Raw genomic sequence first — 23,245 nt, 5'->3', positions numbered from 1 at the left:
TGAAAGGCAGACTGCAAATAAATATAAGGTCTCAGGGAGATGGTGCTGGGGCTGATTTTGCCAACCAGACATCCTAGGAGTCCCTTGATAACACGGATCTGTTGATTTGTTGTTTCGACTTAGTAGAGATGAAAGCAGGTTTTTCTAGGATTTGTATTAAGGTTGTCTCTTGTGCCATTGCCCAAAGCTGGGCTTCAGGTGCGCATATTTTGGGAAGTATTCTATGCTAGGTGTGGTCTGCTGTACTCAACAGTAGAGAACTTGGTTACACGGAAGTTGTCATCAGCTCACGCAATTGTTTGACTGAGACTGTAATTCACACTTAGTGTGAAGCCATTCCATTTCCTTTTAGTTTTAGTTTTTAAATTATCTTATAAAATAATATTTTACGTTTTGGAATTTCCATACACACTTGACTTTGGCTGCTGCGCTCCAATCAGCTCCTCTCTGCCATCTCTTTGAACCTCCATCCCTGTTTGTACCCTTCACCCCAAGTATTACTCCAACTATTTTCCTATGGTATGTGTTCTTTCCCCTTCCCATAAGGTGCATTTTTCTCGTCATGGACTCTTTTCTAGTTATTGGCCTCTCTCCACACTCAGGACACATGAGGACACATATATACAAATTAGAAGCTAGGATCCGCTTTTAAAAGCCCATGGAGCTTTTCTCATTCTGAGCCTTGGTTACCTCCCTTAGTAGAACAAACGAACTGATGGCAAAAATGTGATAGACATACAAAGGAATTTTGTTCAGCCATAAAGAAATGCTGGGAATATGAATGCTTGAGCCAGTAGATATCCTAATCCTTAGATAGCCTGTTTCTTACGATATCATTTAGAATGAAAACTTTACTTATATTTGCTTAAACAGTAGAATATTTGTTTCCACTAAGTGCTGTAGTTTTTATTTTAAAGGTCATCAGTGTGCTACCATTGAGTACAAGTTTGATTAAAAAAAAATCAGGTTCAAGAATTCACATTTAAAACAGCCTATTCTGTGCTTAAGTTGTTAATGGAACCCAACAGAGCTCTTGGACTTTTGTGTTTACATTGTGGGTCTGTGAAAGATGAGGTGCAGTGCACAGCCCTTCTGCTACTAAAAGGTTCACATCTTGGTTGTTAGGGTGTCATTTGAATTGAATTTTATAAGCCAGAAAATAGGGTGGCAAGGAAGAGGTGTATCTTCATCTAAGAGGACATACTCTTCTCTTAGGCTGAGTTTGTGCCTGAAAAGTACTTGCTGTCCATGCTGAGAGAATACAGCATGGTCTCGGATGCTCTCATTTTTGATTGCTCAAACAATAAATGATAGAAAGAGGATATGTGATTCCCTTGTCAATGGGACTTTGCAGGATTCAGTGTGTTCGTTGTTGGTGTGGCTGATGTGGACTACAATGAACTCGCCAACATTGCCAGCAAGCCCAGTGAGAGGCATGTGTTCATTGTGGATGACTTCGAATCTTTTGAGAAGATCGAGGACAATCTCATCACATTTGTTTGCGAAACTGCCACTTCAAGTAAGTCATGGTCAGCACAGAGTCGTGACCTCGTCTGGGAAATGGCTGCTTATAGGCAGTTATCCATACTGTGTGGGATCAAGCCCAGGACATAAATAGACTCTGGGAAATCACTTGAAACTAGTGAATCATTGCTCTTTTGAGATCAGTCTAAATGTGTGCTTGCCAGAGGTCCATTTTTAGCCTTGAAGATGTAATAACCCCCACATGGAAACAAATCATTTTAATATATCCTTTTCCTACCAGCCTAATGCCTATGGCATTTGGTAAGGCACTCTTCAGTTTTGAATTGTATATTTAGGAGAATTTCAGTAAGGTGGTTTCCTGTTTGTAATCAGTTGGTCTCTTGCTAGCTTCTGCTCAAAGAGAACACCGAGAAAGCTAGTCTTTTTCTTTTGTTTATTTGTTTTTCTTCGGTAGTGCTAGAGATTGAACCTAGGATCTAGCATATGCGAGGCTAGTGCTCTGCCACTGAGCCAAGTTCTCAGTTCAGTCAGTTGAGGCTTGTTTTGTTTTTTTTTGTAATGTAAAAATATCAAGTTCAGTTTTCCACTACAGATGCTAAAGGTAGATTAAATCCATTTTTCTTCCCCTCAGCCATTAGCAACAATTCTTGTGGTATTAGATGACAGAGACAATTATGAGAAAAGTTCAGAGCACTACTTCTAGGCAGGGCTGTATTTATGTGTGTATTATGCCTAGCAATAAGTCGTATATTAAAAATGAAAAAACTCTGCTTTGTACATATGAATTGTTACTTTCTGTGCATCTATTTAAATTATGCTGGTGACTCATACTTAAAGAACATTGCATGTTCCAGGTTGTCCTCTCATCTATCTGGATGGCTACACCTCACCAGGTAAGCCTTTGTATATCCTCCAGCTAATTTATTTCAAGATTTCAAGACATTCATGCTAACATAACTATAATGTACTCATTTAATATCTTCTTCTTTGATGTCAAGGCTTTAAGATGCTTGAAGCTTACAACTTGACAGAGAAGAATTTTGCTTCTGTCCAAGGGGTGTCTTTGGAATCAGGGTCTTTCCCCAGCTATTCAGCCTACAGGCTTCAGAAGAATGCCTTTATCAACCAGCCAACAGCGTAAGTTTGAAAATGGGACTCCCCTTTTCTTAGAGTGGTCAGGAGGCTCTTGGAATTGCTGCTGATTTCCTAGAATCTTGGTACTTAAGGATTGCCAGAAAACTCCCTATGGTTTAGCTGTTTTGCTTTCCTAAACACAGCTTAATTATATTCCTAGGGTTATGTAGCAGCTTGTACACATAAAACTGTCTCCCAAACCTCATTATTCCCAGACCCAAGCCTCTTATCCTGGTAACAACACGATGGGTAACACACTCTTGAACTGAAGGCTAGGGTTTCAGTTTACTCCCTTCTTCTGAGGGAGGCTGTTAAAACAGGAAGGCCATTTATTATTTTGAACATTTCACCCCTGTGGTGCAGAAGTGCTGGGTGAAGTAAGTGAGGAATGAGAGCAAGCGTTCCAGCTCGTGTTTCAGACCTTAGAAAACGAAGGGCTTGCCTACAATCAGGCGGGCTGAGGGTAGTTGTTACTGGCAGACACTCTAGCAATCTGTTGGGCAGCCCTAGATGTATTCTATTTCATGAAAGTTTGCACCTGGGTATGATAACAGACATTCATATTTCTTAATCATTAAAATAAAAGTGTTTTATTTTGGAAAAAATATGTGTTTGGCAAGTCCAGGGAAGGAAAGGACAAGAAGAAACAAAACTTCCAGAAAGGTAGAAGAGGGTCAGAAAATACTGTCTGAAATTTGAAATGCATCAGGCAAGCCAATGGAAAGCTAATTCTAAAACCAAAAGTAATTTGTTTTAAGGAGGAGCACATAGCATAGTTTGATCCATTATAAATTCTGAAGTTTTTATATTTAGTTACAATGGTTCAATATGCTTAGTTTTCCAGTGGACAGTATTACTCTATATTTAACTTTTTCTGTCATCTCAAGACATGAATTTAAATGATGGTAACCTATTGTCTCTACAGAAGTCACAACTTTTGACTTGAAAGAAAAAAGAATAAATGTAATCAGACTTTTGTTGGTTCACTAAGGAAGGAGAAAATGGGCTAAATGAAAGAGATGGGGGTAATAAAGGAAAAAAATCAGAATCAGTATTTTTAACTGGAAACATGGAAAGATAGCTCTTAAACACATAAAAGGCATCATGTTAGCTTTCTCAGAGATTATGCCCAAGGAACAAGAGTGTATCATGCCCTAGCACATGTTTATGACATTGCCTTAGGACACCGAGCCTTCAGAGGCATCCTGTACACTCTGCCAAAGCTTGCGGAGGAATAGCTCCTTCCTTCCCAGGATCTACTCTCTAGGCTTTTGTTCTGCCTCCAGGGAGAAAGTGTTACATAGTATCAGACAGAAAAGCATTAATTCTATTTCAAACATTCTCCCAGAACAATGGTTTATTCAATGTTAGAAGGACACAAGGGATGGAAATATTTTGTCTCATGTCTTTAGAGCCAAAACTCATTTCTGTCTAGTTGAATCACATCCCTGTTTCATTACTAATTGTTTGCATATGTACAAGGCCTAAACATTTACAATTGGTCCTGTTCTGGGGAATATGTAAGTTTATTGAGGTGCTTTATTTGACGTTCAGGGAAGAATTTAGAAGTGTAAGAGCACAGTGAGAACAAGAGAGAAATTACAACTTTAAGCCATTTTATCTACATTACCAGATCCCTGCCACTAGAAATTAAGTATATTTGGGTAAGACTCTCTCTCTTTATTGTATCTACAGTCATAATGTTTGCTGTCTTAAAGTGAGTATTTCCATGTGTCTAGCAAAACGTAGTTATGGATAGGAAGATATAGACTATTTAGTAATTTCCCACACTTTTATGACTTGATCAAATTTTTAGCAGTCTGTTAAGTGTTTGCTCCTTCGTTTGTGTCGCAAGGTTTTTTCTTCTGCTCTAAGGCCTGGTGACTATGAATAGGTTTTAGTATTACCTATAATGAGATTCTTGTGTAAAAGTCTAAAATGGTCTCTTACTGATGAATAATCCCATTTATTTATTTATTTTGTTTCATCCAACAGAGAACTCCATCCAAACGGACTCCCTCCTTCATACACGATCATATTATTGTTTAGACTTCTCCCAGAAACTCCCAGTGACCCCTTTGCAATTTGGCAAATCACAGACAGAGACTACAGACCACAAGTCGGAGTAATTGCAGATCGTAAGGGACTTTATCCTATGTTAAACCCTATGTCTAGTTTCATTTTTTTCTTTTTCTTTTACTAAAATTTATTTATTTTGTGTCCTGGCCACAGTTTCACCTCTCTCTTCTCCTTCCAATTCTCTCTTCCAACCCCCAATTCACTCCTCTGTTTCTGTTTAGACAAGGGCAGGTCTTCCACAAGTATCAACAAAACAGCATAGCAAGTTGCAGGAAGACGAAACACCTCCCATTGTTTTGAGGCTGGGCAAGATGACCCAGTATGAGGAGCAGAGTCCCAGAAGCCAGTAAAAGAGGCAGAGATGGCCCGTGCTGCTACTCTTAGTAGTCCCAAAACAGGACCAAGTTACACAACTGTAACATATATGCAGAGGGCCTAGGTCAATTCCATGCAGGTTCCCTGGTTGTTGGGCTCAGTCTCTGTGAGCCTAGATTGGTGCCTAGCCCAATTGTCATCAGAGGGTTTTCCTCCAGCAACTGATGGAAACAGATGTAAAAATCCACAGCTAAACATTAGGCGGAGCTCTAGGAATCCTGCAGAAGAGGCGGAGAAAGGATTGTAGGAGTCAGAGGGATCAAGTATATCACAAGGAAACTCACAGAATCAACTAAACTAAGTATTGTTTTGACCATGTTTTGTCCTTTCTTTCTCCAGAAATCTTCTGGATATATATATATATATATATATATATATATATATATATATATATATATATTGATATATATTTATTTACTTGGTGTATATTTTAAATTTAAACGTCTTCAAATAACATGTCAGCAAACACTCAAATTGTATCTTCTCACAATTGAAATAATTCTTTTTTTCTCATTTATTTTAGAAAATTATTTGTTCGCTGACAATTTTATCATACATAGTGAATCTTATTTCCTTTTACCTCCCTTATCCTATCTCATCTCTCTTCCCTTTTCTGCTGCAACCCTTCTTCTTCCCAAGAGCCCCCTCCATCTGACCCTTATTTATTTATTGTTTATTTGTGAAGCACTAAATTTAATTTGGATTCCATACATGAGTGAGTGGGAAGTTATTTATTGGAGTGTGGATAGCATTTCAGTGGCTACACCACTGAAGAAGCAAGCAAGCATCTCCCCAGGCAACCATTAATTGACAATGGTTGTTTAGGGAGAAGTAGGGCCTCATGAGCTCTCCTGCATTCATTGAAGAATGTTAATGGATCCAATCTTGTGCAGGCACTCACAATTGCAGCGAGCTCATGAGTGCAATTGTTATGCCATGCTTAGAAGACATTTGTTTGTTTGTTTTTATCGTACATTTCTCTATCCTCTATTTTTTTTAAACTTTTTTGCCCCCTTTTCTTCGATGTTATCATAGTCTTGAAAGGAGTGATAGAGATGTCTTGTTTAAGGCTGAGCATTCCACTATTACTTATTATTGACAGTTTGACTAGTTATGAGTCTCAGCAGTAGCAACTGCCTGCAGTGATAGGAAGCTTCTCTGATGAAGACTGAAAGTGGTGCTAACCTATGGTTATGAACATGTGTGTTCAGAAGGTAGTCTGATAGCATGCTCATTTACCAACGAATAGGAGCAGCCTCCCCTCCCCCACTCTGATTCTGGCCGATGGCCTCCTCAGCTGTGGGAGCCTTTGCAGGTATACAGTGCCAGACCTGAAATCCCTCCCATGGAATGCAGCACAGATCCAATCAGAGAGTGGCTGGTTACTCCAATGGAGCTGTGCCACTACTGCACCAGTGGACACATCTTCTCTGGCAGATAATGAACTTCTTTTCAGTTCCTCCAACAAGAAATAAATATCTGTGTACTTTAAATAAAGAAGCACACCATGTATATACTTTGACAATAATTTTATCTTGATTGCAGCTTCTAGCAAGACACTATCTTTCTTTAACAAGGATACAAGAGGCGAGGTACAAACGGTTACATTTGACACAGACGAAGTGAAGACATTATTTTATGGAAGTTTTCATAAGGTAAAAATGTAAGCTTATCTGAGTCTTATTTTTAGAATAAGAATATGAGCGTAAAAACAATAGCTTAAGTATTTTATTGTGTTTAATGTTACACTAAATTAGAATTTTAGCTATGTCTTTTACAAACTTTTATTTTAAATGGTTTGATTAATTCAAAAGATAAAATTTAAATAAAACAATAGCTGTCATTAGTATTTTGATATACTTTCACTGTATCTTTCAAAGTTTGAATTATAATTATATAATTATAATTCAATAATATAATAATTATAATAATTATATGTAATGAAGCTTGCTTGTTTTTCTGCTTCCCAATTTTCTATTTTAAGATTTAATGATATTTATGTGTATGTGTGTTTGTCTGTGTGAATGTATGCCATATGTATACCTTCAGGAGTTACAGGTAGCTGTGAACCACTTGACCTTGGAACTAGGAACTAAACTCAGGTCCTCTGGAAGAGCTACAAGTGCTCCTAACCTTTAATCCAACACTCTAGCCCCTCTACTTACCACTTCATTGTAAACATTTCTGTCATTTATTTTGAGGAGTTTAATAATTTAATGGATTATATTTTAGTTGGTCATATTATCATTTTATTGAGTGCAGGCACTTCCTTTTTCTTCCTTGCCTATTAAAATGTTACAAGCATGCAAGCAAATTGTAGAATAAACATTTCTAAATCCAAACATTCATAATAATTGGTAAAATGATTAAGGTAAATATGTAATAGATTATTATATGAACACACAATCTAAAACATTAATTTCTTAATGTAGAGTTTTCTAAATAATCACATTCAAGTTCTAAGACATATTTGAGATGGTTTCTTATACTTGGAGATGTTGAGTTTTTGTCAGCATCGAGAGGATTGTTGAAACTTATAGGTTTCTAAAGGACAGTCACTTGACAAAGGCTAGTAATGAGATTGTATAGTAGTAGGCCACTTGTTCGTTTCCTGGTTGCCCAGATTCCCAAAATAACCACGCAGAAACTGTATTAATTAAATCACTGCTTGGCCTATTAGCACTAACTTCTTATTGGCTAGCTTTTATATCTTAATTTAACTCATTTCCATTATTTTATATTTTACCACGAGGTTTGTGGCCTATAGGCAAGGTTCCAGTGTGTCTGTCTCCACTGGCAGCTCCATGGCTTCTCCCTCACTCAGCTTCCGTTCTTCCAGCATTCAGTTTAGTTTTTCCCACCTATGTCTACTCTATCCTATCACAGGCCTAAGACAGTTTCTTTGTTAACCAATGGTATTTACAGCATACAGAGGGGAATCCCACATCAAGTTTGGATTATTAGAAACAAAAGGAACAGTCTAGTTTAGGAATACATTTTTAATGCTGTTCTTCACATAATGGATTGTGTTAATAGTAGTACAAAGTTATTGTACTGATAATCTAAAATTTTTCTATGTATTACATACCAAAAGAAGAGCCACATACACAAAACATGCCTTTTTAGTTCAATCCAAGTGAAACTAAAGAGACTTTCTTTTGCTTGAATAGGTCAGTGAGGTCTCTTCCTGCTTAATTTCTTTCCATAGAATTTTCTAATTCATGAAGTAGATTTCTTTCTCCTCTGTATTAAAATAATATTAGTTCTTTGAGATTTTCTCAGTCTTTTACTTAAAGTAGATTTCTTTTTCATATACTATATTCCAATTATGGTTTTTTCTTCCCCTACCCCTCCCAGTTCCTCGCCCACCTCCCCTTCCATTTGGATCAACATCTTACCTTCATTCTTTAAAAAAAAACAAATGGGCATCTAAGAAATAATAATAAATAAAATAAGATAAATAAAAAGCAAACAAATTGGAATATGACAAAACAACAAGACAGGAAAAGGAGCCAAAGAAAAAGCATAAGAAATGCTTAGAGATGCAGAGATACACACATTCACACACTCAGGAATACCATAAAAATCCCAAGTCAGAAGCCATAACAAATACACAAAAGACCTGTAATGTAGAAAAAAACTCTGACTTAATGTTATGAGACAAAGAACCTACAAATATGCTATTGAGTTTGTTTCTCTAGTGAGATTCTTAGAAAAAGCTTAGTTTTCATTTGCATGTGACTATTAATTGTTGAGATAGCTTCTGGATTGGGGATGGGTGAGTGTGTGTGTGTCCACTTTTCTATTCAGCCCTAGGACCTCATATGGTGTACAACTGCACAGACTCTGTGCATGCTGCCACAGTATTTGAGTTTGTATATATGCCAGTCCTAGTGTGTCTAGAAAGTCTTCATTCTTTGGTGTTCTCCATCCACTCTGGCTCTTACACTCTTTCTGTCTCCCTTTTCTGAGAGTTCCCTGAGCCCTGAGGGGAGGGATTTGATGGAGACATCCTTTTTAGGCCTGAGTGTTCCAAGGTCTCTCAATCTCTGCATAATGTCTGGCTGTGGGTCTCTGTATTTGTTCCCATCTGCTGTAGTAGGAAGCTCTCTGATGATGGCTGAGCAAAGCACACATCTACGAGTTTAGTAGAATATCATTAGAAGTCATTTTATTTCTCCATCCTTCAGCATAGCAGTAGTATTTGATTTTCCTCTAGGTCCCTGGGCTATCTTATGTTAGGTTCTTGGTCACCCAAGCAGCACTGGGTGTGGGTTCCATCTTATGGACCATTCTTTAACTCAAATCAGATATCTGTTGGTTGTGCCCACAAGCTTTGTGCCACTATTGCACCGGTGTATCTTGCGGGCAGGTCACCATATAGATAGAAGGGTTTGCAGCCGGGTTGGTTTTTACTTTTCTCCTCTGGTAGTGTGCAGAGTAACCTCCAGTGCCATGAAGACTACCCATAGAGGTGAAGGCTCTAGGCAGACACCAACTTGAGTTCCCCATGGAACTTGTTGTCAGTTAGTGAAGAGTCACTAATATTCTTGACAATAGCCTGGGTTGTTTGGGGATTACCATGAGACCCTTTTGACCAACAATTTGACTATATATAGTCCATTCCCAGTACTGAAAGTTTTATTTGGTGATGATAGATGTCCAGTTGGGGCTATGTCTTCTTTGTTATTTTGTGATTTCATTTTGATTGATTTAAGATATGTACATATATTGCAGAAAACTTCTACTGTATTAAATTTCCATATGACCCCTCAAATGGCCCTTTGTTTTAACCACCTCTCCCCTCATTTCCTCCTTCATCACTTTTTCCCTCCTCTTTTATCCTCCCATTTCTGTTTTCTCCTATTTATTCACAATAGAATAGATAGTTATAGATTCTTAATGAGAGTGGAGAAGGGCTTTGCTGCTATTGCTTAAAGACACAAGAAGCTTTCTTATGGCTATGGGGAGCAATAATGATGACAACAACAAGACAGCAATAGAGAAAACCAAAAGATATCCAAATGCTATAGTAGAGTATTTCTTGCTTAAAATCTTTTTTTTTTTTTTTTTGGTTTTTCGAGACAGGGTTTCTCTGTAGCTTTGGAGCCTGTCCTGGAACTAGCTCTTGTAGACCAGGCTGGTCTCGAACTCACAGAGATCCGCCTGCCTCTGCCTCCCGAGTGCTGGGATTAAAGGCGTGCGCCACCGCCGCCCGGCTCTTGCTTAAAATCTTATAGACCTTGATGCCATACAGTAGATAAGTTCCTCCTTGGGAAAGGACATTCGCACTTGAGGATGTGATTAATTTTGATTCATCCTTATCCAGCAATAGATGTTGATTCTGGCAAAGTTCTTAGGAACAGCCTTAGCTCATTGATAAACCTATTAAAATTATAATTGAGTAGCATGCTGAGAAGATGATTTTATACCTCTGTCATAGTCACTGGAGATACTAAGAATTTAATCTCTGAACAACTTGCAATCATTTTGTAGCTATTTTAAAATCTCCAACTTTCATGGAACCCTCCATTATATTGATGCCAAATGGGCAGTATTTTCAGAGATCTGTACTGCTAGTAATTAATCATTGCAAATCAAGATAAAATTTTCTTGGCATTGCCTTCCTTGTACTGTTTGTCTTCCTAGAGAAGTGTCCATTCTTTTAATATTTCCTTCTTCTCAGTGGCTGTCTCTTTTTTTTTTTTTTTTTTTTTTTTTTACAAATTCTTTATGTTCTGCTGTTGTTTTTTTATTAGTATTTTTGACAGTTTCATATATATATATATATCAAATTGGACATATAATTATATATATGTGTTTACATTCCCCACCCTCCTTTATTTCTTCCTATCAGCACCTCTGCTTTACGAATCTTTCCCCCATATTTGCTAACTTTTAATTAGTTTAGTGCACATCAGAGTTTAACTCGGCCCATCTGTTTGACTCTGAGTTTAGAACTAATCACTAGAGACAGGTGGGTTCGCCAGTGGCTATATACTTGGACATTATGCCTCCTTTAATAGATCAACAGTAAGTGGTAGGGTCCTGTGTTCTTCTTCCCCACCAACAACTAACTTTTAGGGGTTCCTCACTTGATTGGACCCAGTGCCAGTAGGCACAGCTGCTATGAGTTCAGGACTGCTGTGACAATGTCGTGCTTAGAAGACGGCATCTTACCGTTCTTCTCTGTTTTCTGAATCTTACATTCTTTCTGCCTCTTTTTCTGTTGAGCTCCCTGAACCTTAAGGGAATGGTGTAAATGTCTTATTTAGGGCTTAGCCCTCAACCATCCCTTTTTCTCAGCATCTTGTGCAGTTGTGGGTCTCTCTTTCACCTTCATTCATTTTAAGGAGAAACTTCTCCGATGAAGACAGAGTAGGCTTTGTCTGGGGTGGGCTGGGCCAGGCCATGTGTACCTTTCTACTCTTCATACTCTACTGTTTTAAAGTTCTTTACAGTGTTTCCTCTTTCCCTTTCAACACCATTCTCTATTTTATTTTAATTTTATATGTATGAGGGTTTGCCTGTGAGTTAAACTAGGGCTCTCTGTGTGACCATGAGTTTCAAATTATCTATTGGGGCCTGAGGAACTTATTTGTAGTATACATTGAGGACAATGAATGTCTCCCGTGCCCCAAATCTACTAGTAACTAATAACTATGAATCAGAATAGGCTCTGGTCCCATGAGTCCTCCCCATCTATGGGTGATAGGCACAGTCTTCTTCAGGCCCAATGCAGGCAACCATAATCCTGAATTTTTGGGCCAGTAATCTACCGATGAGGAATTCATGTTGAAATATAATTATGCATAAGATTAAAATGCAGTAAACTGAGTGAATAAATTATAGCAAAATGTGTTCTTAGGATGTGGTCATTTATGGTTCACAGTGAAAGACAAGTATATTTTGAATGATACAAATTAAAATTGGTTTTGCTTTTGCAATAACCCCTGTGGATTCTTGTTTCTGTGGTTGTTCATTTAAGGACCCATAAAAAGTTTTAACTTTTGTTATATACTAAGTATCCTAGAAATGCTTATGTTCTTGAGTTCAGTATTAGCTGACTATCTCACAGATGTTTAAACTTTATTTTTAGTAAGCCATGAATCACTTGTATACAAAGACATGCAATTCCTATTTATCATAGATGTTATGAGCCAGTGCTTTAGTGATGACTCCTTGTAAGAAAAATATTTAGTTTTAAAATAAAACTTTAGGAAAATTTCTTATTCCACCTGCTCCAGGGCAGTCAAAACTATTTCTGACATTTTTAACTTTCTGTAAACTTTTCACAGTAATCTCCAAATTTTTGCTTTAGTATTTGTGCTGAGATAGTGCAATCCATAAGCGTAGCTGTGAAGACAACAGTTACCCACAGCCATTCTCTTCCTTGCTTCTATACAAACGCTTCACCAATTTTCTGTTTCAATAGACTTCCTAATGTCTGCCATCTTCAGAACTGACATCAATGAGAGATAGCTACAGCTCATTTGTACTAAGTGAAATATTTAGTGGTTTATTAACCTATTTTCAGATAATTCTTGACTGTTTACAAGTTCGTTCATCTACTGCATCCTTTCTGGTTGTCTCAGCGAGAGCACACAGTTGGAATTTATGAAACGACACCCACGTACACGGGTGACAGACTTTGAAATGCAGCGAGTGGCCAGTACCGTTTCCTAGGACATCATTTGAAACCTGGGTTCTTGGATTTTTAACCCAAGACTTTTGGCTTGGAAAGAAAGGGTTTAAAAAATAGTTATAAAGAATGTAATATAAAGTATGCAGAAATCAGCTTATTTTTTTGAGAGAATTTCATAATGGAAATTGTCTTTTTAGGTCCATATTGTAGTGACTTCAAAAAGTGTTAAGATTTATATTGACTGCTATGAAATTGTAGAAAAAGATATCAAGGAAGCTGGAAATATCACAACTGATGGCTATGAAATTCTTGGAAAACTTCTTAAAGGGGAGAAGAAGTCAGCGACAGTAAGTAACACATTTTGGTATTTTTGATGTTTAGTGCCTTTTAGTAAATAAGATTGATGTAGTATTTTCTAAATCTCTGAATTTTATTTATTTCCCTCAGTGTGTTTTAAACTGTCAAGTTTATTAGTCAGTTTGAAGGTGTGGAAAAATTACACTCAGAGAACTTGCTACCAAGAGAACACAATAATGTGCTTTTTTTACTACTGAAGTCAAAATGAGGTACTCAGGCTTCAAGAGACACCATGAAATCTCTTACAACAGGGTCATTCTGGGAAGAAACAAGGCAAACAAATGCTTACATATCGAGTGAGGTCGTAATAGTTCATGATTTCAAAATAATTGTTAACCTGAATTTGTGCAATTGGGACATGAAGCCTCCACGGCCATTAGCTGTTCCTGTCACCCACAGAGAGGGCTGTCTTAAATGATTGCCATGGCAGTGCAGCCAACTGACGCTCAATTTCAAGTTTCATTGCCTTGGATTTAAGGCAAGCACATGGCCTTTATTCACACTGTGATCCAGAAATGGAGACTTAAGTCTCAAACTTTCACTATCCCAGGCTCATGAGACATCCTGTCAACCAATAAACATTGTCCTAGAAGCTAACAGTTTTGGCTTCTGTTATTATTATTTTTAAATGTCATTATTTTAGTTTTCTTCTGTAGACAGGATAAGTTTTTTTTGGCTATAGTATGGGAACAATTAGTATAAATTTAATAGAATTATGATAGACACAACATTTTGATGAATATTGGCTTTGATATTTAAATAAAGCTGTTATCAGATTTTTATTCCTGATCTCCTCCCCTTTTGAGACCCACTGAGTTTAACTAAGATTGGTCATGTGACCATAGATTTGGAGCTGTCCTTTGGTATCTGGTGGGCTCATCAGTAGTTACATAACTGAAGATGGTGTCTTCCTTTCCCCCAGAATTTATCAGTAACTAATGGCTAATGAGAAGTGGGGCCTCATGGACCCCTGGCTGATCCCCAATTGGCAGTTGACAGGCCCAGGCTTGTGCAGGCCCGTTGCATGCAACCATAGTGACTGTAAGATGACTGCCTTGGCTCTGTAGCGCTCAGAAGACATCTTCTCAAAACTCTTCTCCCCGTCTTCCAGATAGGACATTCTTTCCTGGGCCATGGGGTGGGGGCATAAACGAGGCCCTAGGGAGTGCGGCATAAATGTCCTGCTCAGGGCTGAGTACTTGCGATCGTGTGTTCTCAGCATCGTCAGCAGCCATGTATCTCTGCCTTCACTGCAAAGAGAAGCGTCTCTGATTATGGCTGGGGATCATATTTGTCTATAAATATTTAGATGGCAGACTGTTACCATCACAATTGAAGAATTAAGACCTCCTCAGTCAAGGGTATTTTGACTGGGCTTATAGTTGAATTCCCTCTAGTGGAGAAGGCCTCAGATCCTGACAGAGAACAGTCGGTGACTTGCTTGGCAGGTTGGTAGTTTGTGGGGTTGATAGCTGGGGGAAATGTCAATGTCTTTTCTCCTCCAATAGCGTGTACAGTATCTTCAGGCTGCAGGGAGGAAACACAACCAGCAGATCTTTAAAGGAATGGCTGTGTCTAGACAGCCCTTTTCTTTTTGTGTAAACAGTTCTGTCTTAAATTCTAAAAAGACAGATGGCATGTACCTCACTAAAATAGTTCATCTGAGGGCCCTAAAAACTATTAGTTGATTTCTAGACAGACATTTCTAAAGTGAAGGTCATCAACTATAGCATAAAGTTTCTTTAATGTTTCTTTTCTACAAAAACACATCTTTAAAGATTGATTTAAACATGTGTAGTATTCAGATTAATTTAAACACAGGATCTAATGTTCTTAAATCCTTCACTCAAACATTTCTTTTCAGCAAGTGAATCAGGGATAGAATCTGGGTAGACACAGTTCCCTAAAAGAGTACTGTCTCCTTTAGGCCCACATTTCCTCCTTCCCCTCACCACATGCAAGCATAACAGTGTTCTCAGGAGTGTAAGCTCTAGACAGAATCTGCCTAAAGTTGGCAAGATTAAATTGTTTAGAATGTCTTCCTGCATGCTTAGCTGATGTGGCTGTTGGTTGTTTGCAGTTCCAAATCCAGAGCTTTGACATTGTCTGCAGCCCGGTGTGGACCAGCAGAGACAGATGCTGTGATATTCCCTCTCGGGTGAGTAAGTCCTGTCCTGGCTTTACTTGTCCCCCAAGAAGGAACCCTTATGATGCAAATGGCCTGGGACAGGAAGTAGCACTCAGCAGCTGCAGTTCTAGATTGGAGCCCAGAGATGTGCAACGTGTGTGTGTGCTTTTCAGCTACCATTGCTCAGGCCGGGGCTCATGTGACCCTTCACCAAGGCGAGGCATGCACAAGACCATATCTGGAAATTCTCTCAGCAACAGCCAGGAAGGTCGTGCTGAGCCAATGTGTTTGATAAACCTTCTAACTGCAGACCTCCTACTGCGTAACAGGCTTTTACCAAATAAGCTATTACTTTTCTGGCTTACTAAGGGTATTTTGATGGAAGGAATACATACATACATACATATGTGTGTGCATGTGTGTGTCTGTGTTATGTATAGGTGGTACGGTTAAAGTTCATTGTTGTTGAGATGATGCTTTGGCAGGCACAGCTGCACACATCTGCTAGGTAAATGTCACTATTAAATATTTAGTGAACATTTATTATAAGCCATCAACCCCTCAATATGCCAGGGTTGTGGCAGTAAAAAGGAGTATCTGTGAACAGCAATGAGAGAAATTAATAAGTAGATACATTGGTTCTTCCTGGGCTTCTTAGCTGTGGGTTCAACCAAATACAGACTGGAAATATAAAAAAGACCATATCTATTGAACTTATAAGCACTATTTTTTTTTGCTCTAATGTTTTCCTAACAGATATTTACCAACCTCACACAGACATTTTTCTTGCCATTATTTTCTAAATAGCATAAGGTGACAGCCATTCATAGCACTTCTGCTGTACTAAGTAATCTAGTCATGGTCTGAAGTACGCAGGGGGATGTACTTAGGCTACATGTGAAAACTGCAGCATTTTATATGAGGGATTTTAGTATCCTTAGGCCTTGGTATTCTCAGGAGATCCTGGAACAAATAACCCCAGATACCTGTGTTATGCTGCATAGTGGAGGACCTAGGAAGAAAACCAAGTCAAGGAGAAGTGAGGGGGAGTGATGGCAGGTGCCATCAACTTTTGGTGATAAGAGTGTTTAGCCGAGGTCCCAGTGAAGTGAGAAAAACACTATGTGGAGCCGGGCGGCGGTGGCGCACGCCTTTAATCCCAGCACTTGGGAGGCAGAGGCAGGCGGATCTCTGTGAGTTCGAGACCAGCCTGGTCTACAAGAGCTAGTTCCAGGACAGGCTCCAAAGCTACAGAGAAACCCTGTCTCGAAAAACCAAAAACAACAACAACAACAACAAAAACCACTATGTGGATGATAGAGGAAGACAAATCGCTTTGCTTTTTAATTTTAATTTTTCTGAATTAAATGGAGTTGGTGTTTAAAATATGTAGCATTTCTATAACAGGGATGAAAGAAAATTGGTTTAAACGGCCAGTTGTCCTGCTAATCTTGCGAACATTACTTTGTTATGTGTGGGGTTTGCTCAAATAAAGCTCAGAGGACCAGAGAAGGTTCTATGTTAGACCATTTATAAGTGACGATAACTAGCAGCCATTTCTTTCAGTTGGGAAACAGATTCTCATGTATGCAAATGGGGTTAGTGGATAGGATGTCACCCATCACTCCTCACTAAATTTATCTGCAAATAATCTTTTCAACATTTCAGAGAGATGAAGCAAAATGCCCTGCTCTTCCGAATGCTTGCACGTGTACACAGGACAGCGTTGGACCTCCAGGCCCCCCAGGCCCCGCAGTAAGGAGACCAACATCATCACATAGAGCATTATTGTTTAGTTTTGAAATCTTTTTGGAGGGGGATCTTTGGAATGATCACCTGTTTGCCAGTATGGAGACCATAACATGCTATTTTTCCATTTGTGCTCTTGGTGGATAAAATATGCTAAACTTCTAGCCATACTTAAAATAGATTTTGAGATCTTAAGTAAAGTGAATCAAAAAGAAAATTTGGGAGCTGTCAAGGCAAGTCAGTTGATAAATGTCCTTACTGCCAAGCCTAATGACCTGTGTTTTATCCCTGGGACCCTAAGGTGAAATAAAAGAACCATCTTCTGCAAGTTGTCCTCTGACTTCCACTCATGTGCCATGGGAAGAATATACTAATGTAACAAGAATTATTTTTTTAGAAAGATAATTTGGTTCTAGTGCTTGGTCCATTTCTATATCTGCCCAGGGACAACAACATCGGCACTCTTTAAGACTTTTCTATTAAAAACACAAGCTTGGGTTTCCATCTGTAAATTCAAGAGCTTGGAAAGTCTTACATTTCCTGAAATTTCTTGCATGAATGGAATAGATCCATGGTTTGGAAAGCTCGTCAAGAACAGCTTACTTAGAAACTAGACATATGAACCTGACATGGACACACCATGAACAGGATACATAAAGGCAATAACTCAAATATATGTCATAGTCTAAGCGCTGGGAGAAAGTGCTAGAGTTTGGAATAACTTGAGTGGAGAGTCTATGACTGGATACTATGCAGTGGGAATGGGAGACTAAGAAAATGCAAAGTGAAGCATTGAAGACTACAATTATGGTAGAGAACATTGATCAATCAGTGTGTATTCCTCAATTTAAGGTTGAGCCGACTTGAGCCCCATTGAGGAATAAAAGTGATTGCTCTAATTTCATTGACTTAGGACAATAAGTTATTGCTATGGGAGCAGCTCAAAGATACCAAGAACACCAACCCTTGTTATTCTTGGGTTATAGTAAATAATTTATTTTAGGTTAGTTACAAGTAAGTTTTAATAAACAGATTCAAATGTCACTGGAATTAGTATCATTAATTTGATACGTACCTGGCATATAACTTGGATCTGACAGATACTTTTCAGGTTTGTTTCCCTCCAGTTTTGAGGTACCATTTTCTGATGTTATTATTATATTTATTTTGGCTTTGCATTTGGCTTTGAATTCTTGTTTCTTAAGTACATGCTCCAAGGTCCAGAGAGATTAGGATATTTTCCTCCATCAATATAATTCTTTTGGTTATTTTCCTTTGAGAATATAATTCATATAATTCTCAAATGCATTTTTCTTTTTATTCTACTGCTATAAGTATAACAGGAAGAAACAAAGAGTGTAAAAAGTTTTGAAATTCTATTTTCCTGTGTGTTTGTATGACACAAATTTATTTCTTAGCTATGCAGGCCTCAAACCAGGGCTTTGCACATGCTAGGCAAGTGATTTAGTCATAGCGCTGCACACCAGCTATGACATGATGGTTTTCCTTTAATATTTTGCATATTTTTATTTTATAAAATAAAATGTTTATTTTAATAAATATTAAAAAGTCACTTTAATAACTGTGAGAGTATTAACTGTTTAGAGACTATTTTTCCTTCTTTAAACACTATTTTTATATATCCATTTTTATTTTCCTTATGCTCACACCAAAATGTGTTCTTTTTTATGTGTTTTAGGGAGGACCTGGTGCAAAAGGTCCCAGAGGTGAAAGGGGCATCAACGGGGCAGTTGTAAGTACATTTTAATACTCCAAATATTCATCAGTATGTTGAAGTGTGGTTGTTTAAGTTTCTGTGGAGGAGGTATTTGACCTTAGTTTAGTGTGCCCCAAGGTGTATCACTATTCTTGGTTTCAGATATAGTGAGCAATTATTAAAGATTAAATCTAACAAAATTTGAACTTTGAGCTCTTGGGAATCTATGAATGCACTATGTATTATATAATGCCTTTCACTTTAAAAAGTCTACTTTTAATAGGACTTTTATTGAAATCTAAGTGTTCTCGTGAATTCCCTGCACATTCTACTTTTTAAATGTGTAGTAAAGGGAATGAAAGAATGACATCAACACAGTTTTCTACAAGTATGTATTTCCAAAATGTTTATGAAGACTAAGTGGTGATGCTTTCAGGCTATGAAGGAACGTCTAAATGTTCCTACTGGAGGGTGTTACATCACCGCCCTCCCCTTCCTCCCTTCTTTCTTTTCCTCATATATTTTAGGGGCCTCCAGGTCCCCGTGGAGATACAGGTCCCCCAGGCCCTCAGGGTCCTCCAGGCCCCCAGGGACCCAATGGACTCTCCATTCCAGGAGAACAGGTAGGCATAAAGGCTTTCTGTAGTAAATGAAAATTATTTTAGATATGTAAATGGAATATGCAATAAATAACTGCAGAAAAATTTGTTCTACTTATTTGATCTCTCAAAAACTTCCTAAAATTAATGCACATATCACTTTTGTTAAACTAAATTCTTTCAAAGTAGATATATAATCCTGTAATTATATAATAGCATTTCACAATGTAAAGTAGAAAGTCCAGAATGGCATTTACTGGAGAAAGTGAGTGGTTAATAATAATAAAAACTGGTTTATTCATCTCCCTTGAAGCAGACCTATGTGCTCGTCTCTGAACCTTTGCACTGGAATAATAAATTAATAAAAGTGCATAAGTGACTCATTTCTTCCTTTTAAATGTAATCTCCATAATCTCTGAGAACCATCTTCTCGCTGCCCACTCTAGGGTCGCCAGGGAATGAAAGGTGACGCAGGAGAGCCAGGGCTTCCCGGCCGGACTGTGAGTTCTCATGGACCGTTTGAAAAGTTGTCTTTGAATGTTGCAAATGTTTGTGAGAGAGAGAGAGAGAGAGAGAGAGAGAGAGAGAGAGAGAGAGAGGAGGGAGGGAGGGAGGAGGGAGGGAGGGAGGGAGGGAGGGAGGGAGGGAGAGAGAGAGAGAGAGGGAGAGAGAGAGAGAGGCTGTGGAGCTTGGTGGGTGAGGTGGCAATGGAGGAGCTGGATGGAGAGAAAAACATGATCAGAATATATTATATGAAAAGGAATGTTAATTTAAAAGGTGAAACAATGAAGAAGTGAAGCGTAAGCTGCGCTGCGTGCTTTCATGGACCTGCACTTTCTCACTCTGTTCCTTAGAGCCTAAAGTACAAGTGTTTATTCAGAGGTCTGCCTTTGCTGACTGATGTTTGTGAGGCCTGGGTGCTGTTGGCTATGAACCTTCTGTGTGCTTTTCAGAACCCCCAACACTTATGTCTTTCTTTGATTTCTTCTATTTATTTACCTTCTTTATTTATTGCTTGTAGTTTATTTGTTTTCTTTTCTTTCCTTGTCCTTGTATTTCTGTATCTATCTATCTCTTTCCTCCTTGCTTCATTCTTCTGTCTTTATTTCTCCTTCCTATCTTCTTTCTTTCTTTCTTTCTTTCTTTCTTTCTTTCTTTCTTTCTCTCTCTCTCTCTCTTTCTTTCTTTCCTTCCTTCCTTTCTTCCTTCCTCTCTTTCTGTCTCTCTCTTTCTTTCCTTCCTTCCTTTCTTCCTTCCTGTCTTTCTTTCTTTCTTTCTTTCTTTCTTTCTTTCTTTCTTTCTTCCTTTCTTCCTTCCTTCCTTCCTTCCTTCCTTCCTTCCTTCCTTCCCTTCTCCTTCTCCTTCTCCTTCTCCTTCTCCTTCTCCTTCTCCTTCTCCTTCTCCTTCTCCTTCTCCTTCTTCTTCTTCTAATATTTTTGGAGGATGTTAATCATCACTTTCTACACACGCAGTATTTCACTGTGCACTAATTGTTTGTTCCTCTTTGTGCAGGGAACCCCAGGATTACCTGGCCCACCAGGACCAATGGGACCACCAGGAGACAGAGTAAGTTTTGGGCCACACATCTACATTAATTACAGAATCCCCACAGTCCTGTTTGCACTGTTGGAAATGTGGAATTCCATATCTTGTGGAAAGCTTCAAACTGGTATCAGTATCCAGCATCAGAACCACCATGAATTCCCTTAAACAAATTGATGGGACTTTAGGGGAAGTATTTGAAATTTTAATTTTGAGAATTTTTAAGTTGTATTAGATTCAGAGCCCAGTAAATCATTTTTAACTGATTAGGAAAACATTAAAGAAACTTAGGAATTGTTTTAGTTTCTGTAATTAAAATCTTTATCGTGAGATTGACTTTATGTAAGTTGGAGAGTAGCCTTAGCTTTCATAGCATTGTCTTTGAAGTCTCGAGGAACTCTACACCTTTAGAAGACAAGTGTCCCTTCTGAGCTTGACACCGGTGCAAAGAGCTGGTATTCAGTAGGGACTTGATTTGCAGCAGCATTCAAATTTGCTCTTGACTCAAGGTAATAACAAGGTAGGAAAGCCATTCCATTCTGGGACAGGCTAAGTGGTAACCTTGTGAACAATTACATGTGAATGTAATTTTGAACATGACATTGATGCTTCTTCATTCACCAACGCTATGAAAACATTTGTTTCAAGAAGAGACCAAAATTGCTTTAGTAAGAGGAATTTAGAGATATTAAATTCCTCAGAGCCCACAAATCTTGCAACTTTGAGAGTCCTCCATCATTTTATGGTTTAAACAACAGTGTGAGGGCTGTCTGCACTCTATCAGTCAGGCTAAACTGCTACTATCAGCCTCTCTTGAAGGGTTAGTGCTATACCTGCTGTCAGTTAGCATGTAATTTGCTAACCTTAATATCTGTGAGTAATTGCTGGCAGGGATGTGTCACTCTGGGAGCAATGGCTTACCAAGACATCTCAGAATAGCGGGTGGTGTTCTCCAGAGCACTGTTTCTAGAAAGACTGAGGGAACCTTTGCATTTCCTCTCTGAAACTCTAATCCGGATCCAACATTGTGGTGACTCTATTCTGGTCTCCTGGGATGAAAGTGAAGAAAGATTTCAAGAACTCGTTCCCCCCTTCTTCCACAGCTCCGTCTACCTACCTATTTCTCAGTACTGCCTCTGAGGCTAAAGGCAGGTGCACAGAGGGAGCAGGCCACAAACAATTTCACACAGGGGGAGAGACTGGTTAGGGGGATCTTGGCCAACAAAATAAGAAAGGAACAGGCTTAGAGATGGAAGCAGGAGAGTGAAGCCAAGGATTAAGGTTCTGCAGGAATAGCAGGGCATGTGACAAAGGAGGAACAACAGAAGAACCCCAGGCACTTGTATCTGGTATACATATTTATATAAAATGATTGCTAGTCTCTTCAACACTGTCACATGGGTGAACATAACAGCTGCAGGCCTGCAACAAGAAGTGAAACTAGAAGTTGCAGCATGGCAGTCTGCAGGTGGCTCAAGATAGCCCCTTTAAGGACTATCAGACTAAATCCCTTCTCCTCAATTTAGATATGCTCCTTCAAAGTCCCAAGCACAACTAGATTGTTAAAAGCATCATACTCACTAAAGAATGAGAAAGAGCATACTAGGTAGCAGTTGGCTATGTTTATATGGAATAAATGTCATTCAGACCATCTCAGCAAAGCTACTGGAACATTTTTGTTTCTTAAGTGGCTCTCAGAAGTAATGTTGGTTTTGTATCAGATATACTCAGAATCTGGTTTGTGTTAAGCTGGCCTCACTCCTTCAGAGAGCAGTCTGAAAGTTTATCCCTTTGAGTTTCTGAAAATGTATGTTTTTCGGATATGGAGTATTTCTAAAATTCCCTTAAATAAAACCCTTTAAGTTTCTGCTATTGTGAAGTCAGTAGACTAAGAAATATGGATGCTGAGTAATTATGGACAAAATAATTATTCTTTCATGTTCAATTTTTCAAAGCCAGAGTGGCCCAGGACTCAGCCACCCTTCTGTCTCAGCTTCCTAAATGCTGGAATTACAGGCATGAAGCCACCATGCCTGGTACTGATCATTCTTATTCTCTGAAGAAAATGGGAGAAAAATCATTTCTGACGGAGGAATGCAGCAAACATAAACAGAAGGCTGACTCAGAAGTCCTCGGCTGGGGTTCAGAGATCTGTTCTTGGGAATGAAAGCAGACTAGGTAGCAGGGTGACTCACTCCGGGCAGAGGTCATTTGGCACTGTACAGAGAGAAGGAGCTCATCAGCTTGGACGCAGGAGCCAAAGGGCAGCCCTACAGGGAGGTGCACCCTGCCCTTTCCTTGATGCTCACATTGACACAGCTTGGCTCTGTGGAAGAAGGGAGAGAGTTTCATGCTGGTTGTGAGAATGGAAAACTTCCTTTCCTCTTAGGGTGTAGGGCAGTTAATACAGTTTTTCTCTCTCAGAGAGCAACTCA

At 38.7% G+C, this 23,245-nt stretch overlaps 1 protein-coding gene across 1 annotated transcript in view; it reads left to right on the top strand.

The window, feature by feature from the left end:
• The window catches only part of Col12a1 (collagen type XII alpha 1 chain), a 105,379-nt gene that overhangs the window by 71,015 nt on the left and 11,119 nt on the right, over positions 1–23,245 (top strand). Inside the window, exons 46-57 of the mRNA XM_038322304.1 lie at positions 1,355–1,519; positions 2,340–2,378; positions 2,484–2,622; positions 4,615–4,757; positions 6,619–6,728; positions 12,916–13,065; positions 15,156–15,233; positions 16,872–16,958; positions 18,652–18,705; positions 19,197–19,292; positions 19,715–19,768; positions 20,781–20,834. Coding sequence (XP_038178232.1) covers positions 1,355–1,519; positions 2,340–2,378; positions 2,484–2,622; positions 4,615–4,757; positions 6,619–6,728; positions 12,916–13,065; positions 15,156–15,233; positions 16,872–16,958; positions 18,652–18,705; positions 19,197–19,292; positions 19,715–19,768; positions 20,781–20,834 — 1,169 coding nt within the window. The remainder of the gene's footprint in view (positions 1–1,354; positions 1,520–2,339; positions 2,379–2,483; positions 2,623–4,614; positions 4,758–6,618; positions 6,729–12,915; positions 13,066–15,155; positions 15,234–16,871; positions 16,959–18,651; positions 18,706–19,196; positions 19,293–19,714; positions 19,769–20,780; positions 20,835–23,245) is intronic.

This window comes from Arvicola amphibius, chromosome 3, assembly GCF_903992535.2.
Source record: "Arvicola amphibius chromosome 3, mArvAmp1.2, whole genome shotgun sequence".
Lineage (NCBI taxonomy): Eukaryota > Metazoa > Chordata > Mammalia > Rodentia > Cricetidae > Arvicola > Arvicola amphibius.
The sequence above is the reverse complement of the archived record's forward strand: the minus strand, read 5'-3'. Positions and strand labels throughout refer to the sequence as shown.